The sequence below is a fragment of the Chinchilla lanigera genome, unplaced genomic scaffold (genome assembly GCF_000276665.1).
Source record: "Chinchilla lanigera isolate Chin_1 unplaced genomic scaffold, ChiLan1.0 scaffold00061, whole genome shotgun sequence".
In the NCBI taxonomy this organism is placed as follows: domain Eukaryota; kingdom Metazoa; phylum Chordata; class Mammalia; order Rodentia; family Chinchillidae; genus Chinchilla; species Chinchilla lanigera.
This window is the reverse complement of record NW_004955462.1, coordinates 6342761-6364927: the sequence shown is the minus strand read 5'-3', so window position 1 is coordinate 6364927 and position 22167 is coordinate 6342761. Positions and strand designations below refer to the sequence as shown.

At 35.3% G+C, this 22167-nt stretch overlaps 1 protein-coding gene across 6 annotated transcripts in view; it reads left to right on the top strand.

Annotated features, from left to right (window-relative positions):
- The window catches only part of LOC102004253 (kinesin-associated protein 3), a 170370-nt gene that overhangs the window by 25617 nt on the left and 122586 nt on the right, over positions 1-22167 (top strand). For 5 of the 6 annotated variants that reach the window (XM_005398164.2, XM_005398165.2, XM_005398168.2 and 2 more), the window contains 2 exons: positions 13832-13963; positions 21349-21503. In XM_005398164.2, coding sequence (XP_005398221.1) covers positions 13832-13963; positions 21349-21503 — 287 coding nt within the window. Of the gene's footprint in view, positions 1-7683; positions 7705-13831; positions 13964-21348; positions 21504-22167 lie in introns of those variants that run through there. The other variant, XM_005398169.2, reaches the window with a different exon arrangement.

Genomic DNA, 22167 nt, shown 5'->3' with positions numbered 1-22167 from the left:
TCACGACCTTGCGCTTGCGAGGCAGGCGCTTTTGCCGCTGAGCTAAATCCCCAGCTCCTAGGTGGATAATTTCTTAATTACCATTCTGCCAGTCTTTGCCTTTTAATTAAGAATTTAATTCAGTTGTATTTAAAATCACTAAGGAAGAAGTTAACATCTGCCACTTTGCCATTTGTTTGCTGTATGTCATCTTTTATGTTCCAAAGTTGCTCCTTTACTGTCTTTTATTTTTTATTGTATGCTGTTTTGCTTTTCATCTTCTTATTTTTTAGTAATTTCATTGACAATTAACATCTTAAGTTAAAATAGCCTTGTTCAAATACCAGCTTAGTTTCAATAATATATAAAAATTCTGCTCCTGTATATCTGCAGCCTTTTTTATATCATTGTTGCATTTTGAATGTTTTTACAGTGTATGCCTTTTAAGGCAGATTTATAATTCTTATTTTGTAACATTTTTCTTTTAAATCATACAGGAAAAAAAGAGGCATAATAAACTCAAAGTACAATAGTACTGACTTTGTCTTTATCTATATAGTGACTTTCAGTAGTGTTCCTTATTTCTTCATTTGACTTCAGTTTATTCCCTAGTATTCTTTCACTTTATGCTGGAAGACTCCTTGTAGCATTTCTTGTAGGACTGGTTAATAACAAATGAAGTTAAGGTTTTGTTTATCTTAGATGTTCATTTCTTCTAATTCTTAAGGATAGTTTTTCTAGATATAAAATTTCCAGTTGATACTGTTTTCATTCAACACTTTAAATATGCCATCCTAATGCCTTGTAGCCTCCACGGCTTAGTTGAGAAATTGGCTGTTCATCTTATCAAGTACCTTTATGCACAATAAGTCACTTCTCTATTGCTATTTTCAAGATCCTTTTATCTTCAACTTTAAATAATATGGTTATAATGTGTCTCATTGTAGCTCTCTTTTTGAGTTTGTCTTACATTTTATTGTGCTTCTTGAATGTATAAATTCATGTCTTAACAAATTTAGAAAGTTTTTTGGTGTGTAAAATGTTTTATTGTTTTTTAGAAGGGCTCAGGGTTTGGTTTTAAATCAGGCTGCACACCTTTCGTCAGCCTGACATCTCACCATGTCAGACTGGCTCCAGCTAACAATACTTCATTTAATCCAAAAGAAAAAATTGTTGTAATTTTTAGGAAAAAAAATCCAGTTCTGAAAACAACTAACGTTAGTCTGTAATTTAAGACAAAATGAGGGCTAATGTTTCATATTGCTTTATACACACTTCTCACAGAGAACTAGGAATGTAATTCTGCTAACTCAGGCACTGGTACTGATAGGACACTACAAACCCATACACATACACACACATACGTGTGTGCACATACGTATTTTTCCCCAGTATTCTCAGCCTCTTTCTCTTTCTTCATTGCTATAAGAACTCATTATGTCTATATTAGTATACTTGACGGTATTCCATTGTGTGTCTTTGCCTGTTTAGCTCTATTTCTTTTTTTTTTTCCAGTTTTTGTCTCAGACTGGCTTAGTTTCATTATCTTTAAGATTCTTCTGTATAGTCAAATCACTGTCACATTCCTGTTGTCATTTTTATTTTAGTTATTATACTTTTCAACTGTAGTCTTTTTATTTATATCCTTGTAAAAATATATTTTTATCGATATTGTTTATATTTTTCAAACATTGTTTTCCTGGCTTCCATTAGTTGTTTTGGGTTCTTTTAGCTCTTTAAGTATATTTAATAGAATTAATTTAAAACAATAGTCTCCAGCCTTTTTGGGGGAGGATAGTTTGGGGATGATTCAAGCACATTACATTTGTTGTGTACTTTATATCTATTGTTATTACATTGTAATACATAATGAACTGATTATATACACTCACTATAATGCAAAATAAGTAGGATCCCTGAGATTGTTTTTCCTGAAACTAGATGCTCCCATTTGGAAATGACAAGAGACAGTAACACCTGAAGTGTGATGCTTATGTCTGGTCTACTCTGTAATCACATTTTGGTTGCTGTCACAGCAGAAAACTCTACTTCACAAAGATAGGCCATGAGGGTGGGGGAAAGATAGGCCTTGGAAGTGGAAGTAGGCTTTGTGGTAGTGCTTTTGTGGCAATCTCAGGATATTCTGCCTTGGCTTTAATCCAGAATGTGTAGAGATTTGAAGTTATCACAAACACTTTTAAGGCCACCGTCATTTGCAGTCTCAAGCAGTTGTTCCTCTTCTGGCTCAAAGTTAATTCACCTGGCTTATTCAGAGCGGGGTTGAGGATCCATTCCTTCCTAGTTGAAGGGTCTTTTGCAGATTGGAAGTAATGCTAGAACTCTTCTGAAAGCTGAGATAGATGAGGGCCAGGGATATAGCTCAGCAGAATGGCACATGCCTGGCAAGTGTGAGGTCCTGAGTTTGATACCTGGTTCCAAAAAAAATGAAAGCTGAGATAGGTGATCATATACCAGCTGGGAGAAAGAAGGCCTCTAGACCTAGTTTGCTGAGGAATCTCCAAAGGAAAGGGAAATACTTCAAAGAATCAACAACTGGGACCTCATCTTACTAAAAAGTTTCTGCACATTAAAGAAATCACCAGCAAAGTAAAAAGAAAACTCATAAATTGGGAAAAAATTTTAGCCGGCTGTCCTTCAGACAAAGGTCTTCTATCTAAAACATATAAAGAATTAAAAAATATCAACCTCCCCAAATTTAAAGACCCAATCCTAAAATGGGCATCTGAATTGAATACACACTTCTCAGATAAAGAAATACAAATGGCAAATAAATATATAAGAAAATGTTCAACATCATTAGTCATTTGAGAAATGCAACTTAAAACAACGTTGAAATTTCATCTTACCCCAGCAAGAATGGCTATCATTAAGAAATCAACCAGTAACAAATGCTGGCGAGGCTGTGGAGAAATAGGAACGCTTCACTGCTAGTGGGAATGCAGACTGATGAAATCACTGTGGAAATCAGTTTGGAGATGCCTCAGCAAACCAGGTCTAAAGGTCCCATTTGACCCAGCTATTCCCCTTCTGGGTATTTTCACAGAAGATCTGAAAACATCATATCACAGCGATATATGTGCACCCATGTTTATAGCCATGCAATTTGTAATAGCTAAATCGTGGAAGCAATGAAAATGTCCATCCACTGAAGACTGGATAAAAAAATTGTGGCATTTTTACGTAATGGAATGTTACTCAGCTATAAAGAAAGATAAACTCAAGGCTTTTATAGGTAAATGGTCACAACTAGAGACCATACTCGGGCCAGGGAGATAGCTCAGTGGCATAAGTGCCTACCTGGTAAGTGCAAGGTCCTGAGTTCAATTCCTGGTATCAAAAAAAAATAGAGCCCTTGGACCCAGGTGTGGTGGCATATGCCTGTAATCCCAGCACTCAGGAGGCTGAGGCAGGAGGATTGTTGCGAGTTTGAGACCAGCCTGGGCTATAAAGTGAGCTCAAGGCCAGCCTGAACTGCATAGTGAGACGCTGTCTCAAAAAGACAAAAAAAAAAACAACAACAACAAAAGAGAGACCATACTCATAAGTGAAATAAATGATGACCTGCATGTGTAAGCAACATATTGTCACACTAGTGCAAGAACCTGAAGAGTGAATAAAAATTAGGAGGTATGATAAACATTGTGAAATGGAAGAAAACTGCTCAAAAGTAAAGAGCAACTGGGATAAGGGAAAAGAGAAAAGAAAAAGTAGGGGAAAATTATGTATATATGTATATACAGGATAGCTAACATAGTTGTACTACTGAGTTCTATCACTTTATTAATAGAAACAATTAATGATTAATTATTTGATCAATCTTGCATGTTTATATTTGTTTTCCTGAGTAACCACTTTGAAGTTAGCAATATGTAATTCAACAACCATTGTTAATTCCCTGTTACCTTGTCTGTAATTCAATATTACTTGTACTATTCTTGTGCTACTTTGTAAATGGTTGTCTGTTTGTTAATATGTTTTCATTCTTTTACTTTTACTTTAAAAACAAAAAATACAACCACCAAATGTTTAAATGACACTGTAAAAGATGGTTGACTGCTTCTGTGGAAAAAAGTTCAAACTGCATTCCTAAACTCCACCAAATACAAAAACAACTAATAGGTAAATTGAAGAGCAAAGTGTGAAGATGAAAACTTAAAACATTTAGCAACATGAACGAAGTTGATGACCTTCATCAGAGTTCTTTCTGTAAAGTGAGGGTGAGGTGGCGCCAAAATCTATGTGAAATAGATTCACAGGTGAATAGAAAAATTAAAGCAACTGTCATAATAAATTAAGGAAGTTTTGAAGGCAAAACTGAAAAGTGGTAATGAAAAGATTTTTGGGGGTCAGGCAGAGATTGTTTTTCTTTTTGTTTGAGGCATTTTCTTCTGTTTATTTGCAGTTCGTAATAGACATACAATTACTGCAGAGCAGCTTAGTAGTCAGGAAAGGATCAGATTAGGTTAGCATCATCATTTGTGGTGCTTTGCCACCATTCCATCAGGTTTAGCATTTGTTCCAATTTCTTATTTTTTAAATAAGGTGTCATTAGAAATTGAACTAAAATAAGCGGGAATGCTATTGGTAGATTTTCACTTTGTACTTCTAGCTTCTATGGTACATTTGTCTAATAGTGTGTGAGACATATAAGCAGTGAATGGAGTTCTTTAAATAGGCTATTGTGTCATACCCATATCCATGCCACAAACTGCAGGATGTATGGATATGCTAGGCTATCACTTGGCAGGGTCAGTTGGAATTGTGGACAGTCATATGTTGGCTGTTCGTGAAATATATGCAGAAAACAGACTCTGAGCAGTTCTGACAGAGAGTACATGGAGAGTAATCTGAACACTTCCTGCTATGGCATTGTGATTTGTTGGATAGATATAAATCTATAACTTTATTTGATAGTTTTTCACAATAAAACTTTTTGATAGCAGTTAAGTTTTCAAAAATATCTGTTTATTGAAAAGTTAAGGACTACATTTTTGTTTTCAACAAAACTGATGATGAATGTGTGACACAGAATTTATCAGCTTTTTTGTTTTTTTGAGACAGGGTCTCACTATGTAGTCCAGGCTGGCTTTGAACTCACTGTGTAACCTAGGTTGGCTTTGAACTTGTGGCAATCCTCCTACCTCAGCCTCCTGAGTGCTGGGATTACATGCCCAGATCACCAGTAATTATAATGTATGCTTTGGGTCGTAATGATCCACCAACCACATGAAGTTATAGATATGTAGGCCTCTTCCATGAAGAAATTCTGTAGTTGTCATTCTCTGTGTATTATTTGGATATAAATAGCAAAATAGCTAGATGTACTTGAGCTAAAATGGCTTCAGAAGTTAGTGATCAACAATACTATGCCCAAAGGTGACAAATTGTCACATGCAGTAATACATATTTGCAATACTCTGTGAAGGATGACTTCTCATTGAGACAAAAAGAAATTTAACATACCTTTGACCCATTTTTCTTCTGCATATATAAAAATAAAGCGAAGAGAGTTGTAATTGAGATGATTCTATTAGTAGAAGGTATTTACAGCCTGTTAAAAAATACCAATTTGATGTAAGTATAATACACCACTTCAAATAGAAAATCATTTCATTCCACAATAGCTTAAATTTTTTGGCTAATTAGTCCAGGTAAAGCATTTGGAAGTTAATTATGCCAGTAGTTAAATATCTGATATCATTCATGGCTTATGCAGTGTTAAATTCATTTTGAAGGGGCTGGGGATTTAGCTCAGCGGCAAAAAGCGCCTGCCTGGCAAGCTCAAGGTCGTGAGTTCGGTTCCCGGTACCGGAGAAAAACCAAAAAAAAATTAAAAAAATAAAAAAAAAATTCATTTTGAAAGTTTAGCATTTAAGATGAAATTTTTATTTTTAAGTTTTATTATGATGATAAATTTTAATGAGGATGACCATTATGATAAAAGCTGTTTTTGTACTAAATTAGCAGTGGAAATGTGTACTTGTATGTTGTATTCAAACATAATTCATAATGGCATCCAAAAAGCTGGGATGTCTTACCCAAGTAGAATTTAAAACTATGGTTTCAGTTTAAAATGTGTATATATTTGAATATAGAATAAGTGAATTACAAAATGTTTTAAGCATTTAAACAATTGCTTTGTAAATCAACCAAGTATCCTACAATAGTTTTGAATGTTTCATAAAGGAATCCTGAAAATTTTATTCAGCATCAGTTAGAAATAAAAAATCAATGTGTTCATCACATGGAGTGTGTACATATGAAGTTGTAAAGGCAAAATATTCCCTTAACACCACTATGTAAGTTTTAAAAGTATATTACAAAATAGTATATATGATAGGAATTTAGTTTATATGTATTTTATATGTGCCGTAGAAGTGCAAAGGGGAATTATGAGGATATTATCCCTTTTACAGTCTTTACTAGCTCCTTAAATTGGGGTAGACAGTACTTTTATCAGTCCTGCATAAATACCCTATTCAAATATAGTTTCACTATTACCACGTTACACCCTTAGGCCTTTTAAATGAAGAAATTCTGTAGTTGTCACTCTTTGCATATTATTTGGATATAAATAGATAGCAGAATATCTGGATGTATATGTTTTAAAATGGCAAAACGTTATTTCTTTAAAATTTTTATGTTACTTTATTTTTGTGTCTTTACTGATTTATTTTCCCTATAATAAATGTAAGTTGCTTTTGTGATAAACACATTATAATTAACTCACTCCTCTAACATACACAATAAAACAAACTAAAAGAGAATGGTGAGGGGTTTTTTTAAATTATTTCATTACTTTGGAGAAAGGCAAGGTATCAAACTCTGGAGGATAAGAATTATCCCCTTTTAGCAAGTTATATTTTATCCTTAATGTTAACCAGATATAGTTGCCTCTTTCTACATAAGAAGTTCAGTACTGGAATAACTTTCTATATCATCATGAAGCAAATAACTATTTTGTCTTAAAATGAAAATGAGTATCGGTATTTTGCCTTAAAATGAAAATAGTTTATAAGTCCCAGCACTCTGGGAGGCTGAGGAAGGAGAATCAAAAGCTACAGCCTAATGTGGGCAACTTACTGATTTAGTGAGATCCTGCTTCAAAATAAAAGCTAAAGAAAGGAAATGAGGGAAATAGGATGGGGACATAGCTCAGCACAAATCTGCAGTATGGCAAAAAATTAAAATTGTCTCTGTAGTGCTATGTTATATCTATTTTTAGCTCTCTTTTTTTTATTTCTATAAGCTTTTGACTGCTATTTTGAGAATACATTTCAGAATATGTATCATCCTGTTCAAAATATGTCTATGTCTGATTTCCTGATTCCCTGAATTTTGCAGGTTTTTAACTGCTTGTATTCCTTGTGGGCTTTTCCCTTCTGTATGCCTGTCACTTTGGTCAACCTACCCTAACTCTTATGCTTCAATGTATAGACATCCCCTCAAGAATTTGCTTTCTTCAGATTGTGTCTCTTGATCACCCAAGACCTAATGTGAAAAATTGAGTGGAAGATTCCAGAAATGAACAGCTCACAAGTTTTAAGTTGTATGCTATTCTGAGAAGCTTAATGAAATTTTGGACATGAGGCATGACTCATCATTTCATCCAGCACATCCTGTCTCTATGCTACCCACCTGTTAGTTGCTTAGCTGTCTAGGTTATCAGATTGACTGTCCAAGTATTACAGCATTTATATTCAGGTAACCTTTATTTTACTTAGTAATAGCCCAAAGTTCAATAATAATGATATTGACAATTTTGGTATGCCATATAGAAGCTTTGAAGGACTTTCTACAAGTGAAAAGGTAAAAGTTCTTAATAAGGAAAGAGAAAAAATGTTGAGGTTGCTGAGATCTGTGGTAAGAACAAAATTTCTGTCCTTGAAATTGTGAAATGAAAATTGTGTTTGTGTTGCTGTCATACCTCAAGCTAAAGAAATTCACCACAGAGCATGGTAAGTACTCATTTACATGGAAACACTATTCAGCTGTAAGAAGATTTAGACATCCAGTGCAGTTCTGGAAACATATCCCCCATGGATAAGGGGGTTTACTATATTTAGTATCCTGTCCTATCTCTATACTTGAGATAGAGATACTGAGAAGTTCTAATACTGGCTCTAGATCCTTCCCTTTCTTTTCAAAAAGAATTGTAATGAATGAATCATTTAAAAACTTAACATTGGTAATATGCATAATAAATCAAGTATTATTTCTAACTGAAAGAAAAGACAAGTTTCTGATTATAGAATGAAAATAACTCTAAAGTGTTGTCATAATTGTGTTCTTTTTTGCCAGTCTAAAAAGATCTCATTAACTAGCCAACTGGCTGTGACAAGGAGTAGAAAATTTTGCTGTTTCTGTTGCTTAATCTTTTTTAGTACAGCTCATTTTATCATTTTAGCCAGAAGACAAGTTATTGATAATTGGTTTGTTGCAATTAAGTATTCATTTTGTGAATGTCTTGTTACTTTTCTCTTGTTGCTGGGACAAAATACCTGACACCCAAAATTAAGGAAGGAAAGGTTTATTTAGCTCACAGTTTGTGGAGGTTTCAGTCCATACTTGGCTGGCTCTAAGGCAGAGTGGCACATGGCAGAGGGCAAGGTTGTTCATGGCAGTGGAAGATAGCAAAAGCCACAATAGTAAAAGGGAGGAGCCGCAGAGGAAAGAACAAGCCTCTTTCCCTCCCTTACATTGTATGCAAACTATCTGCCCCAGGGGGGTGCAGCACCCACATCCATAATCCCAACGTTGGACCATGAATTAATTGTAAACTCTACAAGCCACCCCATGACTGCGTCAGGCTTTGGGGGGGACATTCATACACAAACCATAACAGTGACTTTAGGGACTTGGAGAAAGAGTATGTATAATCTACCTATGGAAATTATTAGTGACACATAATTTGAGATGCATAGGTATGGAACATATATAACCTGTAAATATTTTTTTGTTGTGTAATTTGAGTGTGATGGAGGAGTGATTTTATTTAGATACCAGTGCTACAGTTCACACAATTTGATGATGCAAAATATATACAGTGGTACCTCTTTACTTATTGTTAATTGGTTCTGGGAGGCAAAACAAGTACCAAAAATGATGAGTATCAAACAACTTGTTTTGGCTAGAAAGGGTAGTGAGTCACAAGGCAAGTAACACAGATAAGTTCTAACTTACACATGGAGTACCAAACAAGGACAAGTAACAGGATAAAATTTTTGCATCAAAATACCTTGAACACCAAATCTGATGCATTTCAAAGCATTCTAGTACCAAGGTATGACTATATTGTAATTTATATGGTTCCTTCATGTCATTCTATGATTGTTATTAAATTGGGCAGGTAACTTTCTTCAAATATGTTTATTTATTACTGCACATTAATTGCACAGTATATTGGGTTTTATTATGGCATTTTCATACATTCATTTAGCATACTTGACTATATCAATCCCTTCTACTACTCTCCTATGCATGACTCTTCTTTCTTTTATCTAATAGTTTCCCTTCTACTTTCCTGTCAACCTATTTTTTTATCCTAGACTCTACATGTTAGGGAAAACATAGAATACTTCCTCTGAGTCTGGTTTATTTCACTTAACACAATAATCTTCAGTTTCATTCACTTCCCTGCAAAATAACATGATTTCTGAAACTATTGTAAATGTAATTTTTTTCCTGATTTCTTTCTCAGTGAGTTTACTATTGGTGCATAGAAAAGCTATAGAATTTTTGTTTGTTTTGCATGCTGCTATTTAGCTGAATTTATCAAATGTAAAATTCTTTTTGGCATTATCTTTAGGCTTTTCTAAGTATAGGATCATATCATCTACAAATAAGAATAATTTGATTCCTTGCTTTTCTATGTATCCCTTTTCTGTCTTTCTTTTGCCTAATTGCTGTGCGTAAAATGTCAAGTACTACACTGAATAGGAGTGGTGAGAGTGGTCATCCTTCTCTCATCTTGATTTTTGAGAAAATGTTTTTGGTTTTGCTCCATTCAATATGATGTTGGCCATGAGTTTGTCATATATATATAGCCTGTATTATGTTGAGGTATGAGCCTTCTGTCCTAGTTTGTTTGGGGTTTTTATTATGAAGGGATGTTGAATTTTGTCAAAGGCTTTTTCTGTATCTGTTGAGACAGTTGTGTGATTTTTCATCCTTGATTATACTTTTATAGTATATTCATCAGTGTATCCCTGGAATTAAAGCAAGTTAATTATGTTGCATGATCATTTTGATATGTTGTTGAATTTGCTGTGAAAATATTAATTATTATTAATAGTATTCTTAAATTGCTTGCTTTAGTATTTCCCTAATAAAGTTTTATTGTTTCTATCATTAAAAGAATTCTTGCATCTGTATTCATAAAGGATATTCATCTATAGCCCTCCTCCACTTTGTTGTTGTTGTAGCTTTTTGTGGTTTTGGTATCAGAATGATACTGGCCTCACAGAATAAGTTTGGAAATGTTCCTACCCTTTCTATTTCATAGGATAGTTTGAGGATAGTTTGAGATAGTTTGCATATATATTTGCAATTGTTGTATCTTCTTGGCGGTTTGTTCCCTTTACCAGTGTCATATGTAGTGACTTTTTTGTCTCTTCTAATTTTGACTTGAAGTCAGCTTTGTCAGCAATGACTATAACTACGCCTTGCTTTCAGGTTCCATATTCATGAAATATCACTTTCTATCATTTCACTGTCAGACTGTGTATGTCTTTGCTGGTAATGTGTCTTTGTGCAGACAGCAAAGAGATAGGTCTTGTTTTTTAATCCAGTTTACCAGTGTGTCTTTCAGTTGTAGAATTAAGACCATTTCTATTGAGTTATTATTGAAAGATATTGCAAATTTCTATAATTTTTTGTTTATATTATGTATCTTTCCTAATTTGATCTTACCTGCGCTTGTGTGTGTGTGTGTGTATGTGTGTGTTTCTTTTAAATATTTTCTTCAGTGCTGACTTAGTGGTCATGAATTCCTTTTGTTTAGACTTATTTTAGAAGGTTTTTATTGTTTCAGTTCTGAAGAATATCTTTGCTGGATATAATTACTGCCTAAGTTGGCAGTTATTTTCTTTCAGGGCTTGAAATACATCATTCCTCTTGGCCTTTAGGTTTTATGCTGAGAAATCTGCACTGGGTGGCCTTTATAAAAGACTTGGTGTTTCTTGCAAGTTTTGATATTCTTTTCTTATTCTGTACTTTTGACATTTTAACTATAATGTGACATGGGGAAGTTCTTTTCTGGTCTTATCTGTTTGGGGTTCTAAATGTCTTGTGTACCTAAATCTTTCCCAAAATCTTAGAAATTTTCTTTTATTTCACTGAAAAGATTTTCTGTACCTTTAGTCTCTTTGTTGGTACCTTCTTTTGTACTGAAAATTCATCACTTTAGTCTATTAACCATGTTCCAGACAGAGTTCTTCAATGTTTTGTTTGTAGTTTTTTAAACTTGTTTATCCCCTCAAAGTGATAATTGGTCAAGTCCTGAATTTGTCTTCTGTTGGATCCAGTATATTCATGAAGCTTTCCATTGAATTTTTTATTTGACTTACTGAGATTCTTATTTCTATGCTTTCTGTTTGCTTCTTTTTCAGATTGTGTTGAATTGCTCTTTTATGTCCTACATTATCTTTCTTAATTCATTTAGCTATTTATCTTTTTTGAAGTCACTTATCATTTAAAACTTTTATCTTTTGAATTCTTTGGCATTTCATCTATTTTGATACGTCTGGAATTAGGTACTAAGTGTTATGAACCTTTGGAGAAGTTAAGTTGCCATGCTTTTTCATGTTTCTTATGTTTCTATGTTTAGATTTGTGCATCTGTTGGAATAGCTAGCTCTTTCACTTTGTGAACAACCTTCTTTGAGGCCTTGATCTGCGATTCTGCTCAGAGAGAAGAAAATAATCCATAGTAAGAATAATACAAAAGCAAATTGGTCCTTGAAATACAGTAAAACCCAATTAAAACCAACAACTCTTCTACCAATAATAATAGAAAAGAAAGGGGCAAAATAATACAGAGTAAACTAAAAGGTTGAGAATTATAAATGTAAAAAGTAATGATAATGTCATAACAAAAATTGAAGGGATGGGGAACGGGTAAAATGAAAGAGGTAGGGTTTTTTTTTGTTTTTTTATAAAGAGCAATTGAGAAACAGTGGGATTAAAGAAAGCACCCCACTCATGTCTTGTAATCCCAGTACTGACTGAGGGAGGCTGAGGCAGCAGGACCATCTTAAGTTCAAGTATTATTGGGTAACTTAGTGACTTAATGAGACCCTGACTTAAGCATTTAAAAAAAAAAAAGGGTGTGGAATGTAGCAAAGGCCCTGAGATCAATCTGCAGTACAACAACAACAACTAATAATAACAATAATAATAATAATAAAGCTACAGATAAAAGTCTGATTAAAAATTTTTTTAAAGTAATAAAGAAAATTAGATAAATGTAAGGGGAAAAAAGTAATGGCAAAGAAAAAGTAAAAATAAGACCAAAAAATTCCTCCATGCCATGGTGGTTGGATTGATAAACCAAACCAGAACATGTAATATTGCAGTCCACCAGATCGAGAGGAGGGTTGGTAGATCACTCCTGGGATCTGTTTTAATTCCTCTTATCTACCATTGAAGAGGTTTGTAGTGTATAATGCTGAACCTTGCCTCCTCTTTCTCACCTGCATGGAAGTCAGTGATAGGATATCTGCCTTAGGAAACTGTTTACTCCAGAGGCTTTTTATTGTTTGCTTCCTTCCTGCACAATCAGATCCACTGCTCACCCCAACTGGTTTGGTGGCATGTAGGCTGATTAGGTTCCCTGCCCCTTCCCTGGCCCTGCACCTGAGGGCATAGCAAATGTACAAGCAAAGTATTTCCCTGAACATGTTGAAGGGTGGGAGAAGCGACAGACCACTGAGTTCTAGTCTGGAGAGAGTAGGTGTAATTACTGAGTAATCTGGGCTTAGTCTGCTCAGAAAAATCACATGTGGTGGTCCCCATCACAAATGAGGACCTCCGTGCTTAGTACAAGTTATAGCACTCTGAGACATCTTAAGCAGTGCAGTGGATTTCTTCTCCAAAGCTCACCAACCGTGCTGGAGAAGATACTTTCAGACTAATCACCATACTGGATTTAAAGCTTGTCACAACCATGGGTTTCTCCTGCTGTTAGGGGTTCTGGTCCATTTATCACTGGCCCTGTTGGCACTCTCCCAGGATTACTTATGTTTGTGGACTTGGGTTCCCTGCTCCCCAGGGACCTGAATTTGGTGTTGTAGACTACTTTGTACTTCTCTGTATTGTTTTTCTGCTGACCTCTTTTTTGCTTTCCTGTCACTTTCTTGATTCCTGGAGCAGTTCCTCTTTTTCTCTCCCCAGAATATAGTTTCTCCTTTGTAACTATTCTTACAAAGGCCTGTGAAAGCTACTTCTATTCTACTATCTTCTGATTTTAAAAAAAACAAGTTTGAGAGCAGGTATATTTGGTGTTGATAGGCTGGTTTTTAGTTGAAGTTACTCTCTTCCAAAGCTACCTTGATTGCTATGTTTCATTCACTTGCTTTTATGCATGATTTTTTAGGTAAATCTATTTTTTCTAAGACAGTACTATTCACAAAGGTACTTTCTGGAGGACCAGAAATTGTACATGTAGTATAGAGTGGAGAAAATTTTTATCTCTTGTCCCACATCTAGAATAAATATGACTCAAAGGTATATGTTAATCCAGCCCACATGTTTTAAACCTAGAAACTAGATTAAAACTATGGACCTTTTGTAAATTTCTAATCTGGTTATCTCTTTTTTATTTCATATTCTAGGAAAGTTAAAGGAGGTAATATTGATGTACATCCATCAGAAAAAGCACTTATTGTTCAGTATGAAGTGGAAGCTACCATTCTTGGAGAAATGGGTGATCCCATGTTGGGAGAACGAAAGGAATGCCAAAAAATGTAAGTTTTTTTGTTTGTGTACATTTTGAAAGCAGTGAATCTTAACACACCTTATACAGATCTGTTATTATTTTGATCTTTATGGATGTTATTACAGTATTTTTTATAACATACTTCATCTAAGTGAGAGATTATATTGAACTATAACCATGGAGTATTTATTCCAGAGAAAATAAGGTTTTTGTAATTATTAACTTGTGAGATCATTTCTAGAAAGATGTTTGTTAGTTTTTTTTGTTTTTTTCCGGTACCGGGAATTGAACTCACGATATCGCGCTTGCCAGGCAGGCGCTGTGCCGCTGAGCTAAATGCCCAGCCCCTAGAAAGATGTTTATATGGGGCTTTTTAGTTTAAGAAACTGAGATCTTCGGTAATCCCATGTTCTTCTTTCTTCTCAGGAATTGCAAAAACTAGTATGATTTTCAGAAATTCCCAAGTGGGGCCCAAATCTTGAGTTCGTACCTTGAAAATATAGTCTTCTGAGTAATGTTAGCAATAAGATTTTTCTGACTCAAGATTTAGTCTTAGCTCTCCCTGTATCCTGCGTAGTTCCATTTCTGCTTTTGCCAGGATACCTTGGGAGCTTTACATTGTAATAGTGACTTACCATTCTTCCACGGTCCAGTGGAAGTAGAACAGGTTTGAGATTCCCTCATGTTCTTCTCAATCCTCTTTGTCCCATAAAATATGTTGACTTGATAACTAGTTAGAATTTTTATCTATTCTGTGTTTTTCTAGAATAAATTTGAGGTGCAGGAATACATATGATAATGTTTACCATACTGAAAATCACTTTAAGTATATAGTGATTCTCAAGTGGGAGTGATTTTTTCCCTACACAGGGGAATTTAGCAATGCCTAGAGATATTTTTAGTTTTCTTAATAAGAAGCAGTACTATTAGCATCTAGTAGGTAGAGGCCAAGTGCTGCTAATCATGCTATAATGCATAAAATAACCACCTACAATACAGAGTTATTAAGCCCTAATTTCAGTAGTGCTACAGATGTGAAGCCTTGAGTATCTTATTAAGATCTCTTAATTGGTTCTCTTCTTTGGGTTAGAATGTGGCTAATATAGGGCTGGGGATTTAGCTCAGCGGCAAAGCGCCTGCCTGGCAAGCGCAAGGTCGTGAGTTCGGTTCCTAGTACCGGAGAAAAACCAAAAAAAAAAAAAAAAGAATGTGGCTAATATATATCAGTTCCTTAAAGATAAATGAGTCCTCTAGATTTTGCAATAGATTAAGGAGACATACACATATATACACACATGCTATAAATTCTAGCTCACTTTTTTATTTTCTGTCATACTCTTCCATTTGTGTTACCATTGCTTGCCTAAGTTTTATACATTTTGAAAATACATGAAAATCTCTTGAGACTTCATAATTGACTTCCAAAGAAAAGCAAGCATACTAGATTCTTTGCTTTTAGAACCTTATATATCCATACTTCAGGAGAGATCTATTTTAATATTTAAGGTTATAGTCACTGGCTTTGTTCAACTGGAATTCAGTGAGGAATTATTATTTTAGAATCTGCCCACTTTCTAGGTAGAGTCACATTCAGTAGAGGGTTAGCCACATAGTAAAGAGTTACTACCAAATGTGGTTGGAGTATCTTTTAATCTTAAAAAAGTAAAAACCTTAGTAACTCAACTTTATGTTACTCAAAGTTGACTATGCAAGATTTGGAAAGGAATCATTGTGAAAGCAAAAGAAAAATGTGGTTTTTTGGACTCAGAGGTTTTATCAGTGGTCAGAAAGAGGGGACTCTAATGTAGATTCAGACAGGTATGAAGTGAGACTGTCGTTAAATCTGAGAAGTCCATGGTATGGCCCAGACTTAGAAGACTTACAATTCATTCTCTGGTGTTAGTCAAAGGAATGTATAAACACATCCTCAAGAGTTTTCAGTTTCCTGAAGATTTCTTTATGAGAAAGTGATGGTTGTGGTCCAAAAATAATATAGGTTCTACTTTATGAGTTTTCAATGTTCCTAGTAGACATGATGTGCCTAATGAGTCTATACATTTATTATAGGGATAACCTAGTAAACGTACAACTGACATTTTTTGAAAAGAGTTTTGCCCTGCCTATTTCTCTGTCTTTTTAATAAATGAAAGATTTTAAAGAGAAACTATACTAAAAGTAAAAAATCTGTCGATTACTTTAAATAGAAAGAATGCATCAGATTGCTAACATGTATGTTTGTAGAAAACAAATCTAAAACATTTAAAAACCTGTTTATATTAAACCAGCACCTCTGTTAGAATGGCTAACATCCAAAACACTGACAAAAACATTAATGTGGATGTGGAGTAACAAGAACTCTCATTCGTAGTTGGTGGAAATTTAAAATAGCATACATTTTGGAAGAAAATTTGGCAATTTCTTACAAAGCTAAACATAGCCTAACAGTACAGTTAAGGAATTAAGCTCCTAGATATTTACTCAAATAAGTTCAGAACTTAAATCCACAAAAGAACTGTACATTAATGACTATAGCTTTATTCATAATTGACAACAATTGAAAGCAGCAAAGATATCCTTTAATGTTGAATGGCTAGACAAACTATGGTGCATCCATATACTTAAGTGCTGTTCACCAATAAAAAGACAGATGTGAAGGAGGCTGAGTGTGGTGGTGCACATCTGTAACCCCAGCACTCAGGAAACTGAAGAAGGAGGATCACCGCAAGTTTAAGTCCATCCTGGGCTACAAAGTGAATTCAAGGGCAGCCTTAAACTGCATAGTGAAACCCTGTCTCAAAAAGACAAAAGGAAAAAAAAGAAAAAAGACATGGAGGAACCTAAATGCATATTGTGAAATTAAAAAAAAAACAGTCTGGAAAAGCTCTATGTTATGATTTTACTTATATGGTATTCCAGGAAAGATAGCACTATAAGAATAGTAAAAAGATTAGAGATATAGGAGGTGAAATACAGGATATTTTTAGGGGAGTAAAACTAGTCTGTGTGATATTGTAACGATTGATATATAACATGTATTTACTAAAACTCACAGAAGGCAGAGTAAACTATGAACTTCAGTTAAAAATTGCATATATCAATACTGGTTCATCAGTTATAATAAAAGTGCCACATTAATGCAAAATAATAGTATTAGAAAATAGAAAATGGCATGGAGGTGTATACAGGAATTTTTTACTTTTTGTACAAATTTTTCTGTAAACTTCACTCTACTCTGTAAAGGTTGGGCATGGTGCACACACTTGTAATCTCAGCATTCTGGGAGTTGAAACAGGAGGATCTCAAGTTTGAACTCAGCCTGGGGAACATAACTTAGTGAGATCCTGTTGCAACATTTAAAATATATATATATATATATATATATATATATATATATATATATATATATATATATATATATATATATATATATATATAAAATATAGTTAAAGGTGGTTGTCTTAGTTACTTTGCTCTCATTGCTTAAACAAAATACCAATACCAACAAATTAAAGGAGGAAAAGGTTTCAGTCCATAATCCACTGGCATCAAGGCAGGGTGGCATATGGCAGGGGGCAACTATTCATGGTAGTAGAAGACAGCAAAAACAACAAGAGAAGGGAGATGAACCTCTTTCTGTCCCTTATATTGTATCCAGTCTACCAGGATCAGGTGGTGCCAATCCAATCAGTGGACTGATCCAGCAGTCACTCTTATTCCCAGCACCCTTAATCCTAGAATTGCACCATGAATCAGTCACACACTTTAGATTCAGCCATCTCCGAGTAAGTACCTAAAACTGCATGAGGCTTTAGTGGGGGCATTTAGACACAAAGCATAACATTCTGCCCTTGGCCCCCCAAAGAGTCAGTGTACATTCCTTTACACAAAGGCATTTAGTCCATCTCTAAGAGTTGCCAAAATCCTAACAGTTTCAGCATGGCTGAAAAGTCCAAGTCCCAAATCTCTGAGATTTAAGGCAAACTGTTAGCTGTGAATCCCTGTACAAATGAAAAGAAAGTTAAACACTTCCAACATTCAATGGCATAAGATAGACATTTCCATTCCAAAAGGTACAAATAGAGGAATACAAAGGAAAAGGACCAAAGCAAGTCCAAAATCCAGCAGAACAAATATTAAGTCCTGTAGTTCCATATCCAGCATCCCAAGCAATCTTTGGCAAGATGTAAACTCCAAAGGACTTGGGTGGCTCTGCCCCTATGCACTTCCAGTGGTTGTAGCTACCATGGTTTCTCTCTTGGGCCAGTTCTGCACCCTCCTTGAAGTTTTCCCCAGACTATCCTTGTTCCTGGCTTTTCTAAACTTCAGAGTTTCCACTGTACTGATGGCTTCACACTCACAGGTTCACACACTATCTTCTCAGGGGCATACTGCCTGGCCTCCCAGGCCTTGTTCTAAAATCTGGGTGGAAGCCTTTCTGGCCCTACAACTCTTGGATTCTGTATGCCTCTAAAGTCAGCACCATATGGGTGATGCCAAGGTCTGCTTCCAGTTGGAGCAATAGCCAGGCTTCCTTTTCTCTTGTCTATAAGGTTCACACACTGTCTTCTCAGGGGCATACTGCCTGGCCTCCCAGGCCTTGTTCTAAAATCTGGGTGGAAGCCTTTCTGTCCCTACAACTCTTGGATTCTGTATGCCTCTAAAGTCAGCACCATATGGGTGATGCCAAGGTCTGCTTCCAGTTGGAGCAATAGCCAGGCTTCCTTTTCTCTTGTCTATAGAGCTCAAATGCCTATGAAACAAGTCTTGAGAAGCAGCCTCACTAGCCCACCACCATTCTGGAACATGTTGCTCTGAGGCTTTCTTCTCAGAGCAAAGTCTTTCAACTTTGCAATTCTGAGGCTGCAAAACGTAAAGTCCTGCTTCTTCTTGCTCTGCTCTCAGGCCATCTTTTCTATTCTCTTGTTCCTTCTCAGTAATCAAGATCTCCTCTGCTGTATCTCTACAGTCCACAGATTTACTAGGGCTTTTTTTTCTGGCCAAACTCAAACATTTTAAATCATTCTTTTGGGCTCTTTGCTCTTTATTCTCAACATAAATCTGACTGAAACCCAAACAGACCCCATGCTACTGCTTCAACATTGGACTGCCTTAAACTTTGAACCACAAGGCTTAGTCCACTGCCCTTCATCTTAGTCATAGGCAAACTCTCTGGGCATGAGTAAAATGCAGACAAACTTTCTGCCAAGCCATAACACACATCATCTGGAGTGCAACATCCAATGCTGTCCTTCTTCCCAGGAGAAACCTCCCAAGCCTGGTCTTTACTGGCAGGATTTCTGTCAGCTTTCTGATCTTCCCAAATCTCCCATACAGCCAGAGGTGTTCTAGCTCTACTTTTTCAGCCAGGCTCTCTGAACCTTTTGTACCTCTTTCCCTTCTAACAAGCCAATTCCAAAGGTTCTTGAGCCATATGCCGAGGTAATGTCACAGCAACAACATGACTTCTGATACCAAATTGTTAGTTACTTTTCTCTTGTTGCTGAGACAAGATATTCAACACCCACAAGTTAACGGATGAAAGGTTTATTTATCTCACAGTTTGTAGGGCTTTCAGTCCATAATCCACTGGCTCCAAGGCAGGGTGGCATATGGCAGGGGGCAACTATTCATGGTAGTAGAAGATAGCAAAAACAACAAGAGAAGAGAGATGAACCTCTTTCTGTCCCTTATATTATCTCTAGTCTGCCAGGATTAGGGTGGTGCGATTCCAGTCAGTGGACTAATTCAGCAGTCATCCACCCTTAATCCCAGCACCCCTAATCTTAGCATTGTACCATGAGTCGGTCACACACTCTAGATTCAGCCACCTCCAAAAAAGTCCCATATAAAACTGCATGAGGCTTTGACAGGACATGTAGGCACAAGTGATAACGGGGGCGAGGTATAGCTGGGGATTTGGCCCAGTACAAAGGCCCTGGGTTCAATCCCCAGTGTTATGAAAAAAAATTAGTAAAGAATTTTAAATATGGGGGCTGGGGATTTAGCTCAGCGGCAAAAAGCGCCTGCCTGGCAAGCGCAAGGTCGTGAGTTCGGTTCCTGGTACCGGAGAAAAACCAAAAAAAAAAAAAAAAAAAGAATTTTAAATATGCTTATAGAATTTCTATTGTGTCTCTTCTCAGATTCATTGAATTAGTCAAATTTCCCCATTCTTTGTTGAAATGAAACATGGATGTACTTTTTTTGAGTTTTTCTCTAGATAGACTCTATATTTCTACTTTCCTATGTCCAGCTAAAACTATTCCAAAAACTAACTGATAATTTAAAAGTCTTAAAAGATAGAACAAAAATAACTCAAATAGATTAAAGAAAAAATGATAAAAACCAGAATATTACAAGATTCTATTGTTGTTGCAAACAATAGATGTCACTCTAGCAAATTTAAAACATACAAAGATGTATTAAAGACTATTGGATGGCTCACAGAATTCCTGGATAACAAGACTTAGAGCTGACTAATAGCTGGGAATAATGTGTATATTACTCTACTGGGCTGATATAAGAAGAAATCATCTGCATCTAATAATGTTCTCACAGATGATAAGTTCAGAACAGTTCTCTCAAGTCTCTACTTCCTCTAATAGGTGGTCTCCTGTGCCTGCAAAACTAGCCGTCTTCACCAAGAAATAATTCTACACAGTGGGTGCTTGCTTGATTTTCCCATTTGAGTGTAACTCTTGGATGGCACATATGCTTGACAGTCTTTTGTCACCAGTTGGGCACTTTATTCAGTACCAAATCTTGTCTTCATTGTTCTCCCTCAAATTATGAGTCCATGTAAATAAGCAGTTAGTTGTCTTAAGACTCTGAACCTTCTTTTTCTTGTTGAGTCCCAATGAGTTTCCTGAATGCAAAAAGGAAGGGAAGAGAGAATAAAGATGAAGGAGTAATCTAAAAATAAAGTACATTAGTTTTTCCACAGAATTCCTTTTAAGAATCTTACAATGAATGTTGGTTTTTTTCCTTCTCCCTCGTGTGTAATTGCCACCACAGCAACTAAATCCCAAAATAACAATATCTTCTCGTTTCCAACTGGAAAAAATAAACAGTTGTGGGCAATGTGAAGACAGTGATTCATCTGTGCTAGTATGGATTCTCAAATACAATAAAGACTAAAGGTTTTACATATTTTACAGCAGAAATATTTCTTGAAAATAGAACCTCTGAATATGCTGACTTGCCTAGAGATTCAGAAAATGTTCTATGTTGGCTTTTGTAATCTTCTTCATCCAATTGAAAGAAAAGCATTGCCTTGTATTTTTCTAAGCCTAACTATAAATAACATTCATTTTGCTAAGATTTCATGGTCAAGTGTATGTGGACTGTATATTTTAAAGTAGTAATATTAAACTTATACTTTTATAATGTCTGATTTGGAAATTGGATTTATTGCAGTATTCGTCTGAAGGGTCTCAATGCCAACACAGATATAACTTCCCTAGCACGGAAGGTGGTTGAAGAATGTAAACTTATTCATCCCTCAAAACTAAATGAAGTAGAACAGCTGTTGTATTACCTGCAGAACCGTCGGGATTCATTGTCAGGAAAAGGTAAGTAGAACTCTTTTTTTTAAAAATACAAATCCTGAATTATTAGACTATAGTTTAGATATTTGAGTACTGAGAGTTTTTTTTTTAATCAGTGCTAAGAACAAGTAAGCAAATGAAAGAATAAACATACTAAAATGCCAACTTTGGTGCTTCTGCATAAAATGGTCTGATTCTGTTTTTATGTGTCTGTGTCTGTGTGTGTGTGTGTACATAGACAGTAAAATAAGGAATAAGAAAGGACTCTTTCATATTGATTGTAAAATAATAGAAGAGAATTTAGGGTAGAAGACCTGCTTTCTCTGTCTCAACTCCTAGACTTACATTTTCTGAATTTCTTATTGAAATTTAGTTTATAATTTGAATGAATTATTTCAGTGTGTCTGTTTTTGTATATATGTTTAGATTTGTATATATCTCCCTTAGATTACCCTAAAACTACAATTTTGCAAATCTTCCTTAGGAAAATATTATTTAATTTCTCAATCTATATTGTTGCCATTCACCTATCTCCAATTTTCTTATAAAATGACTATACTATTTAAGGTATTAGAGTAAGACAGTGATTACTTATAGAAGATATTTCCATATAATCAAAAAGCAAAACAAGGGGCTGGGGATTTAGCTCAGCGGCAAAAGCGCCTGCCTGGCAAGCGCAAGGTCGTGA